Below are 17,500 nucleotides of genomic sequence, written 5' to 3' on the forward strand. Positions count from 1 at the left end.
GGTCGGGGTCCGAACCGGCAACCCTCCGGTTACAAGTCCGAAGTGCTAACCAGTGGGCCACGGCTGCCCCGCCATCATAATGTTTCATTCATAATGCCATCCGTCAGCCGTGGCTGTTGACTCTGCCTGTTTGCGCTCCCGGGCCCCAAGAGGAGGAGGGGTTGGCATCGCGCCACCATAATGGGAGGAGGGGCACAACTTGTGGGAGCGCCCCTCTGTTTGCTCTGCCCCACTTGTGCGCGCCAAGACAAACATGACCCCAGCTTCCTTCCACACACACACACACACACACACACACACACACACACGCACGGCCCATCCGCCCGCCCCATCCGCCCGCCCCGGGCACCTGCGCCTGACTCACCTCCGTCCACGTCTTCACTCCCAAAGTGGTTCCTGTAGAAGAGCATGAGCTCGATCTTGTAGCATTTGTACAGGGTGACCAGGCAGATGAGCAGAAGCAAGATAGCGCCTAACCCCCCGGCCAGCTCCACTGTGTACATAAGCTCTGCTGAGAAAGAAAGAAAGAAAGAAAGAAAGAAAAGGAGAGAGAGAGCGAGAGTAAGAAAAGCAGAGAGGAGAGGAGAAGAGAGAAGAGAAATAATGGGAAAATAAGAGACAGAGGAGAGGAGAAGAGAATGAGATGGACAAAAGAGAAAAATAGATATTTATTCTATTAACTCATTTTGATGTGTTAGCCATGCACGGTAAAAGTACAAACAGTAGGCAGAAACAGAATGTTAATTGAAAGGTCCCGCAATCATAGAAATCCACCGTGTTGAATATTTGCTTCGTTAGAACTAGCTAAAATGATAAGCTGGAACTGTTGACACTGTCAAAACAGGAAAGAGAGGAGTGATAAGAAAGGCTACCACTGGAAAACACCAAAAGAAAAAAAAACATTTCATTTGGAGAAAAAAAAGGCCTAAGGGACATTAGATGAGGATGTCGAAGGACGTGAGGTGTTTTCACCAGAAAGGAGGCACCTTGTGCAAAAAGAAAACACCAGCCGCTGTTCATGAATAACAACTGTGCCTAGAGACTTCTAGCACAGCATGGAGCGTGACCACCAATAATATCAAGATAGCCTCCCAAATACAAATACCCCTACAAAACGGAGAAAAAAAAGACTTAAAGCCTGACAATTTCCTCCCAAGATCCTCTGAATAAGGTTGTGTTGTGTGGTGACAAAGGAGCCCAAGGAAGAAAAGCATAGTGAATCTGAATAGCTCTACAAGGCTAGAACTCGTTGCGTTGCAGCTTCCCGGAGGTGGTGGTGGACGTTGGTGTCCCCCGAGGCACTGTGGGGCGTGTAGTCCACCGCTCCCCCCAGGTTGGAGGCGGCCCTGAAGGCCATGCCGCGGGGTGTGCTGGTCAAGCCCCATTGGCTGACTAATGCGTCCCCGTGGCAGGCTGGACCGTGGCCGGGCTAATCTATCACGGCGACACACGTGCGCTCATTACTGCCGCACAACTCAAGCCCCATTTTGCTTGGACTGTCTCTGCGATGAGCGATAGCGCTCCCTCTCCACCAAGCCTCCGCTCCTCCGTGGCTAGGTCTGTTTTATCATCCCCGTCCAGACCTAGTCTCTCTCTCTTCTTTCCTTCCTTACTTGCTTTCTTTGTCTTTCTTTCTCTCTCTCTCCACTCTCTGCCTTGCTCCCATCATTCTCGCCTTTTTCACTCAGGATCAGATGGGGCTTGGGAATGTGTGTCTATCTATCTGTGTGTGTGTGTGTGTGTGTGTGTGTGTGTAATTGTGTGTGTGTGTTGAGGTAGGGCTGCATCTGACAACTGTCAATCACTCGCACTAAATTGGACAACAGAGGTCCGCTCCCCTCCCCTCCCCTGGTCACCCTGGTGCTGCCCTGGTGTGCATGGCTGCTGGCTTCTGCTGGAGCCCGATCAAGACAAACGATGGGCTGAGTGGCGCGGACTCTGCCTCACTTACGCGGCCTGAGGTTTGAAAGAGCCACTTGGTATCCTGCGATTCATCATCATAACTCCCCTTCTCCTCCTCCTACTTCTCCTCCTCCACCTTCTGCTAGTCTGGAGCCACCACCACCACCGTCACCTCCGCACCACCTCATTGCTGCCGACGGGATCGGGATACTGTTTGAAGGAGTGGCTGACATCGTGATTTGTCAGCGGTGACATTTGGATTGCAGGAGCGGCGCTGTCACGTGGAGTTTGCTGTACTTGGGGAGTGGAAAAAGAGATGGTGTGTATGTGTATGTGTGTGTGTGTGTGTGTGTGTGTGCGTGTGTGAGGCATGATAGATTGAATTCATTCTTTGGAGGCTGCTCTGTGAGGTAACTGAGAAAAGTGTTGATGCCTCTGCTACAGCTGCCTGCTCTCTGATACATCTCGAGGTATTTCCGAGGAGGCAGGTGATGACTTTGGGTTTCATAGTCGCTGAAGTCAAAAAAGAGCAACAGCAGGCCTAGGATCACCTGTTCCACCCATATACATATAATCCCTTAGACTACTGACAAAGGTGATATAATTCAAAGGAATAAAATGCTGCAATTTCATGTAATGAGTCATGAATGACTTTTATGTGCTGAATGATGTTTTTTTTTAATTATTATTAGGATTCCCGGCTCTGCATTGTAGATAATGACTTCACAAAAGAGGCAGAAAAGAACACAGTGCTCCCTTCAAATAACTTAACAAATCAAAACCGGACAAATGGCCTTCACAAAATCCTTTCAATAAGCATATACATCTTGCTAAACAACCATTAAATGAAAAGCCAAAGAAAATAAAAACTTCTCTGAATGTACTGTGGTGCAGCAACAGTTCAGGCTAATGGACATCAGTTCAAATCAAAAACACACACACACACTAGGTCTAGTGTGCATATAGCTGCTGCTAGTTCTTTGGGTCTCCTGTAGATCTCCTTAAGAGCCCCACCATTTACTGTTGCCTGTCCAGTGGCCCCTCAAGGGCAGTGCTGAAAAACAACTCTGATGCCTGGCCTTGATCAAGCGGAAATAAGTGGCCCATTGAAAAACACTTTTACATTTAAAAAAAAAAAAACATTTAAAAATGTAAAAAAAAAATATGGGTAAATGACATGACTGTAGATTTCTGTGTCCGAGTTCATTACTTTGGTTTAAAATAATTTGAAATTATTCATAACAAGCATCATTTAATTCTATAAAACCTATATGAACATATTTTCTGTTTATGATAAAAATTATATATTATATATTTTGTCATCTCAAACCCTCAAAATGTCCGAGCAATATGTGAAGTATTAAATCTAGAATTTAAAAGGTAAAATAAATATGGGAGCATAATTTTATGTTGAATATCTTTCAAATAACAAAGTTTACTAGTTTAGCAGCTCTTAAATTGTTTGAAAAACAAACAAAAAAAAACATTGTCTGTAAATTTGCATATCTGAAATGTCAGGGCGGTGCAACCACATTCATAGAACATTTATTTTGAACTGAAGACGGAAAAGAGTAAACAGAATATTGCCTCATCAAGAGGTTCCCAAGTAACCATTACTGATGAGTGAAAAGTTTGTTTTTGATAAAAATAGCTACTTTCTCTTCATAGTGGGACGTGTACAGTTTAAATGTCAGGTGGTACAACAAATGCAAAACTAAGAAAATGTTATTTTAATACGAAACTCTTTATTGTATTGGAAAATTGAATGGATGAACTTGCTAGCAAAGTCAAAAGGTTATATAGGTGTCCAAGAAGGTGTCTGTATAATTTGAAATTAGTAGCAAAAGTCAGGTGGCGCAACCAAATCGTCAGGTGGTGCAAACCGGTAAAATATTAATTTAAACCAAGAAATACAGTAATAGTAGATTAAAGTGAACAAATGGTTGAAAAATGTGTTGTACCTAATTATTATATTAAACAATATACTTTTTTTAAAACTTGTAAAGTACACATTTTAAATGTAAAAAGTTGGAAAACCAAAATACCCGCCCTCTACAATAAAGTATTCATAAGTTACTTTTAATACCAGGGTCAACTACAAATTAAACTAGATGTACCACAGAGCGGTACAAAATATGACCGCTGCCCATTCCAGCACATGTTTTCCACAAAAATAAGTCACGCTGAAAGGCGTATATGATTCTAACTGTCTCACTGAATTGCATTATGCACACTCAATTCTCACTGGTATCTGCTAGACAACAAGTACCAAAACATGATTAGTTCATAGATTTCACATGTAATATACATTTTATACAACCCCACCCCCATCTTGCCTGTTCATAATTCTGAGAAATTCTTGAATTGTGTGCATGTGTGCGTGTACATGTTTATGTTTATGTGTGTGTGTGTGGGTGTGTGGGTGGGTGTGTGTGCGTGCATGTGCATGTGCTTGTGTGTTTGCCTGTTTATGTGCCTGTGTGTGTGCATGTGCATGCATGCGTATATATGTCTACTGTGTGAGTATGTGTCATACGTAGGATTACTGTGAATGTTTGTGTGTGCGTGTGTATCTGTTTATGCACATGTGTGCATATGGAATGGGTTTACATGACCCCTGGAGGCAAACATATGCAAAAAATTGGTCATGTCATCCTAGGCCCTACGGTTCTCAAGATATTCACAGAAAACTGTGTCTGCCCTACCCTCCTTTCGGGGGGTCCAGTCCAGCGGGGGGGCTACAGATCAAAACGAAAAGTGATGGTTCCATGCTATCCATGTGGGGTTACATGCCCACCAAGTTTCGTGTACTCCGGTCTTTCAGTGTCCCGGGAATCCTTGTTGGTGTACGGTCACTAAATGTACACATAAATTATTTTATTGTAAGGCCCCCCATGAACGAAAGTCCACGAAACTTGGCATGCATTCGGAGGGTGTCATAATGATCCTACACTTCCAATTTCGTGCAGTTTTGAGCATGTCAGCCAGAGATATTGTGATGAAAACACCTAATGTTTTGCTTTTTAATTTTTAACTAGGTGGCGCTATACATGAAATAAGTGTTAATGGGATAAGTTGACATGCCCCCTTAAGACCAACATACAAAAAAAAGGTGGACCTCCTAGGCCCTACGGTTCTCAAGATATTCACAGAAAACTGTCTCCGGCCACCTACAGGCCAGTTGGTGTATGGTAACATAAATTAATTTATTGTGTGGCCCCCCATGAACGGAATTCCACGAAACTTGGCGTGCATTCAGAGGGTGTCATAATGATCCTACACTTCCAATTTCGTGCAGTTTTGACTATGTTAGGTCACAGATACCTGCGATTACAACACCTCATTTTTACTTTTTTGTGTTTTTGTTTGTGGTGGTGCTATACATGAAATGAGTGGTTATGGAATGGGTTGACATGGCCCTTTGAGATCAACATACAAAAAAAATGGTCCTCCTAAACCCTACGGTTCTCGAGATATTCACAGAAAACTGTGTCTGCCCTACCCTCCTTTCGGGGGGTCCAGTCCAGCGGGGGGGCTACAGATCAAAACGAAAAAAGGAGGTTCCATGCTATCAATGTGGGGTTATATGCCCACCAAGTTTTGTGTACCCCAGTCTTACAGTGTCCCGGGAATCCTTGACGGAAATTTGGACATGCGAAAAAGAAAAAAAAAAAAAGAAAGAAAAAAAAGAAGAAAAAAATCTGACTAAACCTATATGACCGCCGCTTCGCTGCGCGGCGGTCATAATAATAATGTTAAAACCTCTGTAAATGTTGCACAACCATTAAGACTTGTTTAAACACAGTCTTCCATCTTCAAAAATGCATTTTGTCCATTTTTAAAGATTATTTTGAAAACACATTTTTTAAAAGCCTTATTTGTCAATGACCCATACATGTATATATACAGTAAATATCAGACAGACAGAAAGGCAGACAGAGAGAAAAAATAAATGGACAAATAGACAGATAAGTGGACTGAAGGACGGCCAATCAGATAATCTTTTTGAATTGACCAAGAGATGGACTGTCATTTCTGGCCAGCAACCAGAGTGTAGCCATCACTGAGCTGAGGGGCCATCATTAATAACTGATCATTGACACCAGTTTCCTCCCCTTGAGGGGGCAATAAAGAAAACAATTATCAAGGAACTCACAGAGGTGGCAGCAAGAAAGCTCGTGGCCAAGCACCAACTGCTTACATAATGGGAACACAAGAGCGGACCGTAAGCCCCAGAAGATTTACAATTGGCCAAATCGGTCTCATGGCCACGGCCATCGATTGGCGCGGGCGGGCATGGGGGGAGAGTAAAGGTACTGCGACCAAGCAAAATGACTCCGCACGGTTCCCTGGAGTGGGCCCATTTCTGTGAGTGATGTTCACGCAGTCTCCGCTCCGCGCATTAACACCTGCACAGACATAAACACTCTGTCTCACATAGGCATGGAAAACCCAGACAAATAAAATGATACCTACACATGGACTATTTCCATATCAGCTTTTGTGCTACAGCTTAGAACAGCAGAACAGCAAAAACTTAGTAGTGCCTTAACAGGAGCACCTAATATTGTACTGTTTGTTGTCTCGTGTTACCTTGGTAAGTAGCCTAGTGTAAAGAACATTCCAGATCTAGGATGTCACTTAGCATTAGCAGATAACTAGCATTTGTCAAGTCACTCAGATGGATTTTGAAACTCAAAGCTGCCATAGAATTCAGAGAATTATGTGTCCTTCATTCACTTGAAGTCTATTTGGTGTCACAAAATGTACTTTGTTTCTTGAAATCGACTCTTCACAGGCCAAAATTCTTCTTGTGCTTTAACAAGAGCCTTTTGTGTAAGTCCTCTAATAACACCACATGTGTTTCCTTGCAAGCACTTGTCACATCTGAAATGAGACAAAAAAACCTTGCAGTGGATGAAATTCCTTTGGTGATACAGCAAAATCCTTAAGTGAACCAAACACGCATTCTTGGCACAGGATGATTACAGGGTAGAATGTAACAAATTAAGCGGACAAAAGTGCACTTGTGGAGATTCATACAGCTGCATACTATTTTCAGCTCTGTGTTCAGAAAATGGACGTCATTCAGTGAAAAGGGAGTTATTACCCCCATCCCTGGTAGGGGGGAAGAGGCTGTTGTAATCAGCCCATCCGTCTATCTCTCTGTTTGTTCACACTTATAAAGTACTGCTCTGATGTCCTTCAAATTTTTATGTACAAGGCAGAGGCTCACTATATCTTGGTCTTCTTACATGATAATTTAAAACCAACTTAGATGCTGCAGATGGTAAAGACTTGGATAGTCTGCCCACAGAGACTTAACAGAATGTTAAGAGAACAGAATGTAAAGAGTCAAGTTCAGTATGTAAAATTGTTGAACAAATACTGAACATCACTAGCCTGGATATCGGACTCTCTGGAGAGCAAACCTTAACCTTAATCATAAATTTTACTTCAACAACAGATAGTTTGTTGATAATCTGAGCATCTTCAGATAGTGTGTAGGCGTACCATCCAAGTAAAGTGTGAGCTTGTGGTTTTACTTTGATGGACAGGGCAGAGGGCTTGCAGTTGCCTGACCACTCGTATGGCTTGTAGTTTGTGACTCAGATGAAGTCATGTCACATCTTTGTTGACTAAACTCTTTAATTTGGATTATATGCAATAAGGTGCTTCCTTGTTTGATCATGAAAAACAATGCATGGTATGGGACAGAGTTTCATTATCCCACAAACTAAGCAGCTTACAAAAGATGCCTCAATTCCAGTCCTCCAATTAGATGTCCTACTTTTTAACGTCTTCTTTTGGAATCTGGCTTTCTTTTTATCTGCGCCTGCACTGAAGAGGAAATGTGCTGCTCCCTTGTTTTCCCTTAGAGATCCATTTTAGCAGGGCACAGTTCAGAGATACAGACCGATAGAAAGAGAGTGAGATAGAGAGAGAGAGGGATATATATATAGAGAGAGGGATATATATAGAGAGAGAGAGAGAAAGAGAAAGGGAGAGAGAGCACCAATCTTAAGGCATCAAGTCCACTTGCTTTCCAATGCAGTGGATAAAAGTTCAACTCTCACTGCAATGAGAGGCTCACCGCATCATCACCACCGCCAGCATTCCCTCTCTTCCTCCCTCCCCTCCCTCGCAAAGCTGAGAATAGAAATCACAATGCGCTCTGCCTGTGTGTGTGTGTGTGTGTGTGTGTGTGTGTGTGTGTGTGTGCTAGTCAGCATGATTGCACAAGGATGTGTCCTCCCATTAAAGTGTGTGGGTGTTATGCATGTGTCTTTGCCCCTCTAAGGGAATATGGCTGTAAACATATGTTAATGTGCAGACATGCATGTGTGCATGTGTGTGTGTGTGTGTGTGTGTGTGTGTGTGTGTGTGTGTTCATGTGTGTGTTACTGTGGGTGTCTATGTGGGCATGTGGTCGATGTAACACGGTGAAACAGCATAAACCATCGCTTGAGCCGGGCCAAACGCAAACAAACAAACATTGATTTATGTTAAGCAAGTATAAATGCTGCTCGTCTTGTGCTCAAATCATCAATATTGCAACACGAAATGCATAAAATAAACATCAGAGTGATAGAGTATGAAGGGGCTCTCAATTCCACAGACCCTGGTCGGGGAGAGACATGCGTTTGAGACGCGAGTGTCCAAAGGGAGCAGCACAATCTCCTGGAGTTTATTCCAAAGCCGAGGCTTTGGAATAAATCCTTTTAATATAGCAACTAAAGCGAATCCGGGGTGGCATCAAAGTGGCTTCATCTGAAACTTTAAAAAGAGAAATATCCAGTCGTATAAAAATATGCACAACTGACAGCTTTCAAGTCACCGAGGACAACCTTAACGGCGGAGAAATGAACAAAAGAAACTTCTTTCAATCCACGGAAAGTGTGGTTATGAGTTTACCTCATGATTCCGTGGTATGACATTTGTAAGCAGGCAAACAAAGAAAATTGAGAAAATAAATGGTATTGTATTGCTTATACATGATAAATGATCTTCGACCGAGTTCAAAGACAAGTCTCTCAAAGATAACAGCTTTTGCTTTCGATAAAAAAGAGAAAGAAATGAAGTAAAATGCTTAAGAAGACATGAGATGGGGAGAGCAGATGTGAAAAAAGGGAGCTGCATTATATTGAAGCGTTAGATGAAAGAGACAGGGGACAGGATCAGTGGCTGACACTCGTCTGGATTTTTGACTCTGAAGCGAGACAGCTCTGAGTGAAGACGACTGCCACTCCAAAACCCTGCACATACACAGATCCCGGCGAATCGAAATGAAACGCGAACGAGTGATGGCTTAGCCGCAGAATGCGGAACACGCAGTCGGAATGTGTCTCTTCTCCTTTTCTCTCCTTTCTCCTGCTTCCCTTTGTTCCTTTAAAAGCTTTTGGTCGATACGCAGGTCTTATGGGATGTGGACAGTCTTGTTATGATTTACCAGAAAATAGCAAAACGGACTGCTCATCTTTTGAGAAGAGAGAGCACACAGGAGAATGAGATATACAGAGAAAGCAAGGAAGGGAGAAAGTGACTTTATAGCAGATATTTCTAGCTGAGGAAGTGATTACAGACACGAAAAAGATGAACAGGAAACAACTCATTCCTGAACGAGGAGCTGTCGCCACATCATTGTTCTCAGCCTGTGTGAGGGTGCATTAATATTTAAGCAGACCGACACAGAAGCAGAGAGAATTCATCGCCTTGACACCATCAACCCATCTGTGTTAAACCTCCCACAACTCTGCTCTCGTAGCAAAAAAAAAAAAGAAAGATGAAGGACAATGAAGACGTTATATGCCACTGTAACATTTACGTTTAAACCATGGTGCTCCACTCCCCCATCTTCCTGAGCCTGTTATAAAAAAGAGAATACTTCAGTCCTTGTCATGTAAAACATTATCTGCAGGTCAAGGTTCCCAGTTATGGCATGTAGGTCAACTCAAATGTTCTTCAGCCAATTGCGCTGTCTAATACATCGACCCATTTAACACTTATTTTATGGCCCATTTTTTATCTTTTATTTTTTCCGCCATTGGCCCCATCCCCTCCCATGTTACTGCTGTAAGCTCACAGAGGGTCCCTCCCTCCATTAAATGAAAGACCTCCGCTAAAGGCCACATGCTAACGTGCTATCGTTCAGTGGCAAGCCACAGCATCATGCGGCCTGTTGAAATAATACACTGCTGAGAAGTCCATTGAAAACAATCTTTTTTTTTGTGTGTGAAAGAAAGATGAAAGTATGCCATTCTTTTTAGACTCCTTTTCAGACAGATGGAAAGGAACACGCAGGTCAAGTTAACACTTAAATTGAAACAAAAAAGAAAGTAATACATTAGAGATCAACTCATCCTCTGTGATCTTCAGTTCAGTTACCTGAAAAACACAGGCCTCTTGCTATAGGCCAACCACGTCACTCTATATAGTTTTTAGCCCAAACCTTACATGAACTCAACATAAGCTGAGCTGTCTACAGAGTATCTTGTTCCTCCCGAGGCGAGAGTCTTCTTTTAGCCCCTGGTATAAGGCCTGGTGTTTCTAACATCGGGCAGCAGGATGGAAAGCCGCAGCAGAGAGAGGCATTGGAGCGGCTCACAGCTTTTGCCCAAAAATCTCCTGGTTCACAGCCAAGGCTGCTGAGGTCCACCAATGCTCCTCCAGAATCTTTAAGGGTCTGGTGGGGTTAGGGCACAGACTCCTTCTCTCAGACTTCACTGCTTTGACAGAACTGAACCGACTGTAGCAGCACAGCTGACAAATCGGCAGGGCATCACAATGATGGGTTCTGCTTTCTTATTTTTAACATGTTTTTTTTTGTATTATTCTTCCACTAGTCACATTGCAGGAGATCAGCTAGAGGAGTGTGTTTTTTCCAACCTTCAGAAATTTGTAGTGTTATATATAAGATGTAGTTCCTGTGTTATTAAGACAAGAGTTACAGTACATCTCCAGCTCTGGGTCTCTAATTATGCTGTTTCCAAACATATATAAGAATGGCTTACATAGCATAGTACAAAAAATATTCAATCAAACCAAAGTGGCATTTAATTATATTACCACTCTTTATGTACTGCATGTTCAGTTAAGTCCAAGGAGACATCTTTTCCCCTCAAGAGGTATAGTTTAACCCAATTCTGTGATTGCGCTATTTTCAAGCCAGGAATGCCTTGTGCATTATCGATTTCTGGAATGATCATACTGTATTAGAAAAGCATAGTTCAGAAATACAATTCAAATACTTTAAAGAAGTTAGTCAAAACCCTGTCAATACTTCTAGCATTGGCAGCATTTACTCAAAGGTGGCCTTTTTCTGTGATGATAAAAGTTGTTCATATTTATTTTTGTAATGAAGGTGTTTCAACCCCCTCAAGGACAAATAGACTCAAGGAAATGAGTCAGGTGCTGTAAATACGGAGCAGAGAAGCTACCCCTTACTTGCCAGTGTGCCTTGTGAGAGTTTTCAGTGTCATACAATTTCAGAATCAGAATCAGAATGTCATGTTATTTCAGCTGTTAAAGTTGAGCTAACAGGCAGTGCCTTACCCCTTTTGGTCAGCTGGACAGTGGCCTGCCGTCTGCCATTGTTATTCTCCACGTAGCAGGTGTAGTTCGCCAAGTCGGTCTCCTTCATCGGTTCAATCATCAAGGAGATAGACACCTCCCGCTCCCCGAGGTGCTCGCGGATGGTTCTGGAATGCAGAGAGGAAGCACATGTGCTCAGCGATTCACCCCTGTGATTACAGCCCATCATTGCACATTCATCGTGACATGATTACCCATGAGGGCTTGGGATTCCTTCTGGATGCTTGCTGAGTGGAGTTACACTTGACGACATGACATGAATGGGATGTGATATTAGGGGTGGGGGGGGGGTGGGGGGCATTGCAGAGCATCACACAGATCAATACAACCCAGAAAAGAGGCGACTGTTGGGAAACACCCTCTCGACTTAAACCAGTGAAAGCATCTGGATTTTATGGAAAACAGACTCGTGAGTATCCCATTTTCAGGGAGACAGCAGAGTTAACCCTTAAAGGTGTAGGTTTTTGAACGTTCTAAGTTCCGCAACAATTGAAGGTTCTAAAATTCTATGTTGAATTCAATGAACCCAGATATTCTTTAGAATGTTAATTGTGACGGTACTCCTTTAAGGGTTTAATGGTCCATTTAGAACGGTAGAGAGGAGCAAGATGGAAAGGAGAAGGGGGAACGACAATTCAGAACAGAACAGCCAACGTTTGCCCGCACAGTGGGGGAGATAACTAAATAATGAGGTTAAAAAAAGTCGCTTTTCATAACGGCTGCCATGGAAACTGGAGTTGTGCAGGGATGATGGGGTGGTGGAGTGATTGTATGTGTGTGTGTGTGTGTGTGGGCGGGGGGGGGGCTGTTGAAGAGAGAGGAAGGAAAAAAACAATAGTCCATAAAGTAAATGAACCTCCACTGCCGAGGCTTGTAAGAATCTGGCGGAATAAATGGAAAAATAATGTTCTCTTTTCTTAACATTTACGGATAGACTGTTTGTGGCCTTTTTTAGTAACGGCTCTGGGGGTGATAATGGGAGAGGACAGGGAATGGGGGTGTTGGGACCTACTTCTAGGAGCATTTGCTGTTTCCCTTGAGGACCCTCCAGAATGGCTAATGACAATTAATCATGACCGCAGGCCTCAGTGTACCGCACTGGCTCAAGTGAATTAGATGAACTACAAACGAGCGATTCATAGGGATGTGGGATCGTTTCATTCAATAACAGAGTGGCTGATTCGAAGAGTTACATACTGTATTTCACATTCTGCCAGTAGCATAAACACCTCTTACTGCAAATTCATAACGCTGATGAAGGTGGAAATTGTACTAGGAATTAACAGTAAAAAACAGTATCTCCAAAGGCCACAGGGAAACCATCGATTTGGCAGATGCAATCACTGTGAAAACCTTGTTAAGACCAACACCTTTGTTGATGTATTTTAAAACAAACTGTTCACAGTGAATTCTTTTGCCAACTGTGACACAACCTTTGTTGTCTATGGACTTAAGTATGAGTATGGTTGCTTTTACATCGGAAGAATGAAAAGATGACTCTAGGAATGAGTTGCAGGACACAGAAATGCCATATGCACTAGGAACCCAACCTACCCCATGGCAGTCCATTACCAGTAGGTTGGACACTTCACCCCTTCTTCTCTCAAAGTGATGGTGATCGATTTCCTTAAATCATATCAAAGTATATTTTGGGTCTGTAAGTTATAAACTACTGGCATCTAAGCAATACCCTAGGGGTGATAGAATAATTTACAATAAACTGTTGATAGAGTATGTCAGTCCTGTACACACAGCTTTTCATTTAAGAGCAGCCAAAAGTAAACCTGGCTAATGAGGCGCCTCCGTGCTACGCTAAAGTGCACCGCTAGTGGGAGTGCAGGGACATGCACTTCATGGCTGTCACGCTATAAGAGGCAATGGAGGGCTGGGAACGGGGAGATAGCATCCTTAGGAGCATTTGAAACACCTGCTGTGAAGAATGTTTGTCGCCGATATGTCTTTACAAGGCCCACTCAATGGCGAGCTTTGAAAAAAAAATGCTATTACATTAGCACCACCACAGTTGTCTCTCTTGGAGAGTAAAGTGAGCATTAGCGAGGCACCCACTTATATATTTTTTCTGGGCCTCAGTCGAGTGGTAGCGCCACCCAACCCCCCCCCCCCCCCCCCCCACGTATCTTTGGAGTGAGATGATGAAAGGGATAAATGTCCTGGCTGCACCTAAACACTCTCGCTGGTGCTGTTCAATAAACGTCCAAGCATGGCTGCGCTTCCATTTCAAACAGCTTAAGGCCACTGCGTGACTACATGCACTCCGCTCTGTGTGTCCGTAAAAGGGTGGCGCAGCCAGGTCAACTAACCCCACTGTCAATGCAGGTGAACTGCTATCAGTAATTTGCATAGAGTTTGACTGTCTTATTATATCAGGGGATCTAAACTTGCATGTGGATAATCCTGAAAACAATTATGCCAAGGAATTCATTGCACTAATCGATACTTTCTCCCTAACACAGCATGTACAGGGGCCAACACACTCTCTCGGCCATACACTCGACCTTGTTATAAGGGTCTCGATGTCTCTACAGCTGTTAAAGACCTGGCCTTATCTGATCATTTCTGTGTGTTCTTTGATGTGTCTATGTCCCCCTCAAAACACAGCTATGACTGTAAAAAGGAGAATCATAAATGATCAGACAAGTGCTCTCTTTGAGCAAGCACTTTCACTAAAGTCAAGTCAACTGTCAGACTCTGTAGAAGACTTATTTGATCACTTTAATGCAAAAATGGCAAACATTATGGATGACATTGCTCCATTACAATTCAAGAAAGTTAAGGACAAACAGAAAGCACCATGGAGGCAAAATCCAGCAGTTAAACTTCTAAAAAGAGAGTGTAGGAAGACTGAAAGAAAATGGCATAAATACAAACTTCAGATCCACTATGAAATCCATAAAGAGATGCTCCGCACATATAACTCTGAAATATGCAAAGCAAGACAGTCTTTCTTTTCTAACATTATCAATAGAAGTTCAAATAACACTTGTCAAATAACACCTATTTTCAACTGTTGATAAATTAACAAATCCCCCCTCACAATTAGCGCCTGAACTTCTCTCAACTAATGAATGCAATGAGTTTTCATCTTTTTTTAAAGGTAAAATTAACAAAATCAGACTCAACATATCTGCTCAATTACAAATTCAACAACCTGAACTTCCAGCAACAAACAGAGGGAAACTAAACTTGATGTCAGAGTTCAGCTTGATAAAATACGAAACACTTGAAAAAACGGTACAGATTCTCAGCTCTTCCACATGTGTCTTAGCCACTCTGCCTACCAATTTCTTCAAAACTGTTTTTCACCTCATAGCGGGGGATGTCCTTCAAATTGTAAATGTATCACTGCTGTCTGGCACTTTTCCTAAGTCACTGAAAACAGTTGTTGTAAAGCCACTTCTCAAGAAGAATAACCTGGATGCCTCCATGCTAAACAATTACAGGCCCATATCCAATCTACCTTTTATTGGCAAAATTATTGAAAAAACTTTAATCAATTAACCACCTTCCTAACATCAAATGGGTATTTTGAATACTTTCAGTCTGGTTTTCGGGCAAATCACAGCACTGAAACAGCTCTCATTAAAGTTTCTAATGACATACGCCTCAACACAGATTCAGGTAAAACATCAGTCCTAGTGCTACTGGACCTTAGTGCAGCATTTGACACTGTTGATCACAATATTTTACTACACAGACTAGAACACTGGGTTGGATTTACAGGCATAGTTATCAACTGGCTAAAATCATATCTACAAGAAAGGAGCTTCTTTGTTGCCATCGGAAACTGTACCTCAACACCAACGTCCTTGACCTGTGTTGTTCCCCAGGGGTCGATCTTGGGGCCACTATTATTCAACCTCTATATGATCCCACTTGGACAAATCATTCAAAATAATTTGATTTCATATCATAGCTATGCAGATGACACACAAATTTACTTAGCTCTATCACCAAACGACTATGGTCCTCTTGGATCTATGTGTCAGTGTATAGAACAAATCAAGACCTGTTCTTCAGCTGAACAAAGAAAAAACTGAAGTAATTATATTTGGTAAAAAGGAGGAAAGACTTAGGGTTGCCACTCTCCTTGACACAAAAGGGTTGAAGGCAAAGGATACTGTTAAAAATCTTGCTCTATTAATTGACAGTGATCTAAATTTCAACAGCCACATGAAAGCGATAACCAAATCAGCTTTTTACCACCTCAAAAATATTGCCAAACTCAGAGGGCTGATGTCAAAACATGACTTAGAAAAACTCATTCATGCATTTATCTCCAGCAGGGTTGATTACTGCAATGGACTGTTCACAGGCCTTCCTAAAAAGACTATTAAACAGCTTCAGGTGATACAAAATGCAGCAGCTAGGATTCTAACAAAAACTAAAAGAACTGACCACATTACTCCAATTCTTAAGTCCTTGCACTGGCTTCCAGTAAGTCACAGAATTGACTTTAAAGCACTATTGCTTGTTTATAAATCAGTAAATGGAGCAGGACCTAAATACTTGTCAGACATGCTTCAGCAGTACACACCTTCTCGTCCTCTCAGGTCCCAGGTAAAAAACCTGCTAGTAAAACCTACAGTTAGAACTAAACATGGTGAAGCAGCTTTTAGCTGCTATGCGGCTCAGCTGTGGAACCAACTTTCGGATGACATCAAAAAGGCCCCAACTGTAGCCAGTTTTAAATCTAGACTTAAGACCAAGCTGTTCTCAGATGCTTTCTGCTAACTGTGCCGAGTTACAAATTCTGAATCTGCCTTGATAATTATTCTACCTTGTCTTTTATTACTTTTTTACTACTTTTGCCTTTGTTTTTGCTTACTAATTATTCTTTATTTTTAAATTATTTTACCTTGTGTTTTATGTTTTCTTTTTATTATGATCTTTACCTTTTAACTATTCTTTGACTATATTGCCCTTCTATGCTTTTATTTGTTATTATTGTTTAGTTTTCTTTATGTAAAGCACATTGAATGACCTCTGTGTATGAAATAAGCTATATAAATAAACTTGACTTGACTTGACTTGACTTGACAATGAGACACTATGGCCATGTTATGAACCCAGGATAATAACTGAACTGGGAGATATAGACTCGCAGATAATGACTGAAGCAGGAAATATGTGACAGGGGGCATTAGAGGAATCACACTCCACTCCCTCTTCTCTCCTCCTCCTCCTCCTCTTCCTCCATCTGGCCTTCAGAAGCCTCATCCCTCCCCTGCTGGCTGTCTAGTCAGGCTGGCTGGACTGTGTGAGGCCATGGGGGCCTGGTATCTGGGGGATAAATCTGCGACTGATGGCTTTTTAAAGAGGGCCACCCAGCCATGTGTGTCGCTACATGGACTTAAACTGGTGTAAAAAGCCTTGGCCAATCATGGCGGGTCAGATCTGTCACAGCATGGCTGTTTTTTTTTCTCTCTCTCCTTTTTCTTTCTCTTCTTCTTCTGAGAGAGAGAGAGAGAGAAAGAGAGAGAGAGAGAGAAAGGAGCAGCATCGCACCATTAGAGACCAGAGTGTTCAGCAGCATCAAAGAATCAAGAGGGTGGGGGTGGGGGTGGGGGACACAGAAGGAGAAATGGAGAGAGAAAGAGAGAAAGAGAGCGAGAGAGAGAGAGAGAGTAAACTCATAGAGAAAAAAGACAACCAGGGAGGCACATACAAGGAAAGAGCTGGAGAGATAGAGAGAGTACATAGAAAAACAGACATGAGAGTGTGAATAAGGGACACAAAAAGAAGATACTGTATGATGATGGAGTGACCAAGGAGATGGAGGGAAAGAGAGCGAGAGCGGGAGACATCTGAGGAGACGTAAAGATAGAGAGAATGAGTGATGGCGGCGGAGGAGAGGCCCAGAGAGGCTTGACGACGGGGCCGCGCGTCAAGAGAGGAGAGAGGGTGACACGGGAGCCCCGCTGAGATCATACACGACATCAGATACGGCTATCAGAGTTCTTAAACAAGTGCAGCCTACCACACACAC

General features: G+C 42.6%; 1 protein-coding gene across 1 annotated transcript in view; it reads right to left on the reverse strand.

The window, feature by feature from the left end:
• Window positions 1–17,500, reverse strand: part of LOC121699041 (interleukin-1 receptor accessory protein-like 1-B) — a 257,928-nt gene that overhangs the window by 17,733 nt on the left and 222,695 nt on the right. Inside the window, 2 exon segments of the mRNA XM_042081640.1 lie at window positions 365–511; window positions 11,455–11,600. Of these exon segments, the coding sequence (XP_041937574.1) occupies window positions 365–511; window positions 11,455–11,600 (293 nt within the window).

Source organism: Alosa sapidissima, chromosome 23 (assembly GCF_018492685.1).
Source record: "Alosa sapidissima isolate fAloSap1 chromosome 23, fAloSap1.pri, whole genome shotgun sequence".
NCBI classification, from domain to species: domain Eukaryota; kingdom Metazoa; phylum Chordata; class Actinopteri; order Clupeiformes; family Clupeidae; genus Alosa; species Alosa sapidissima.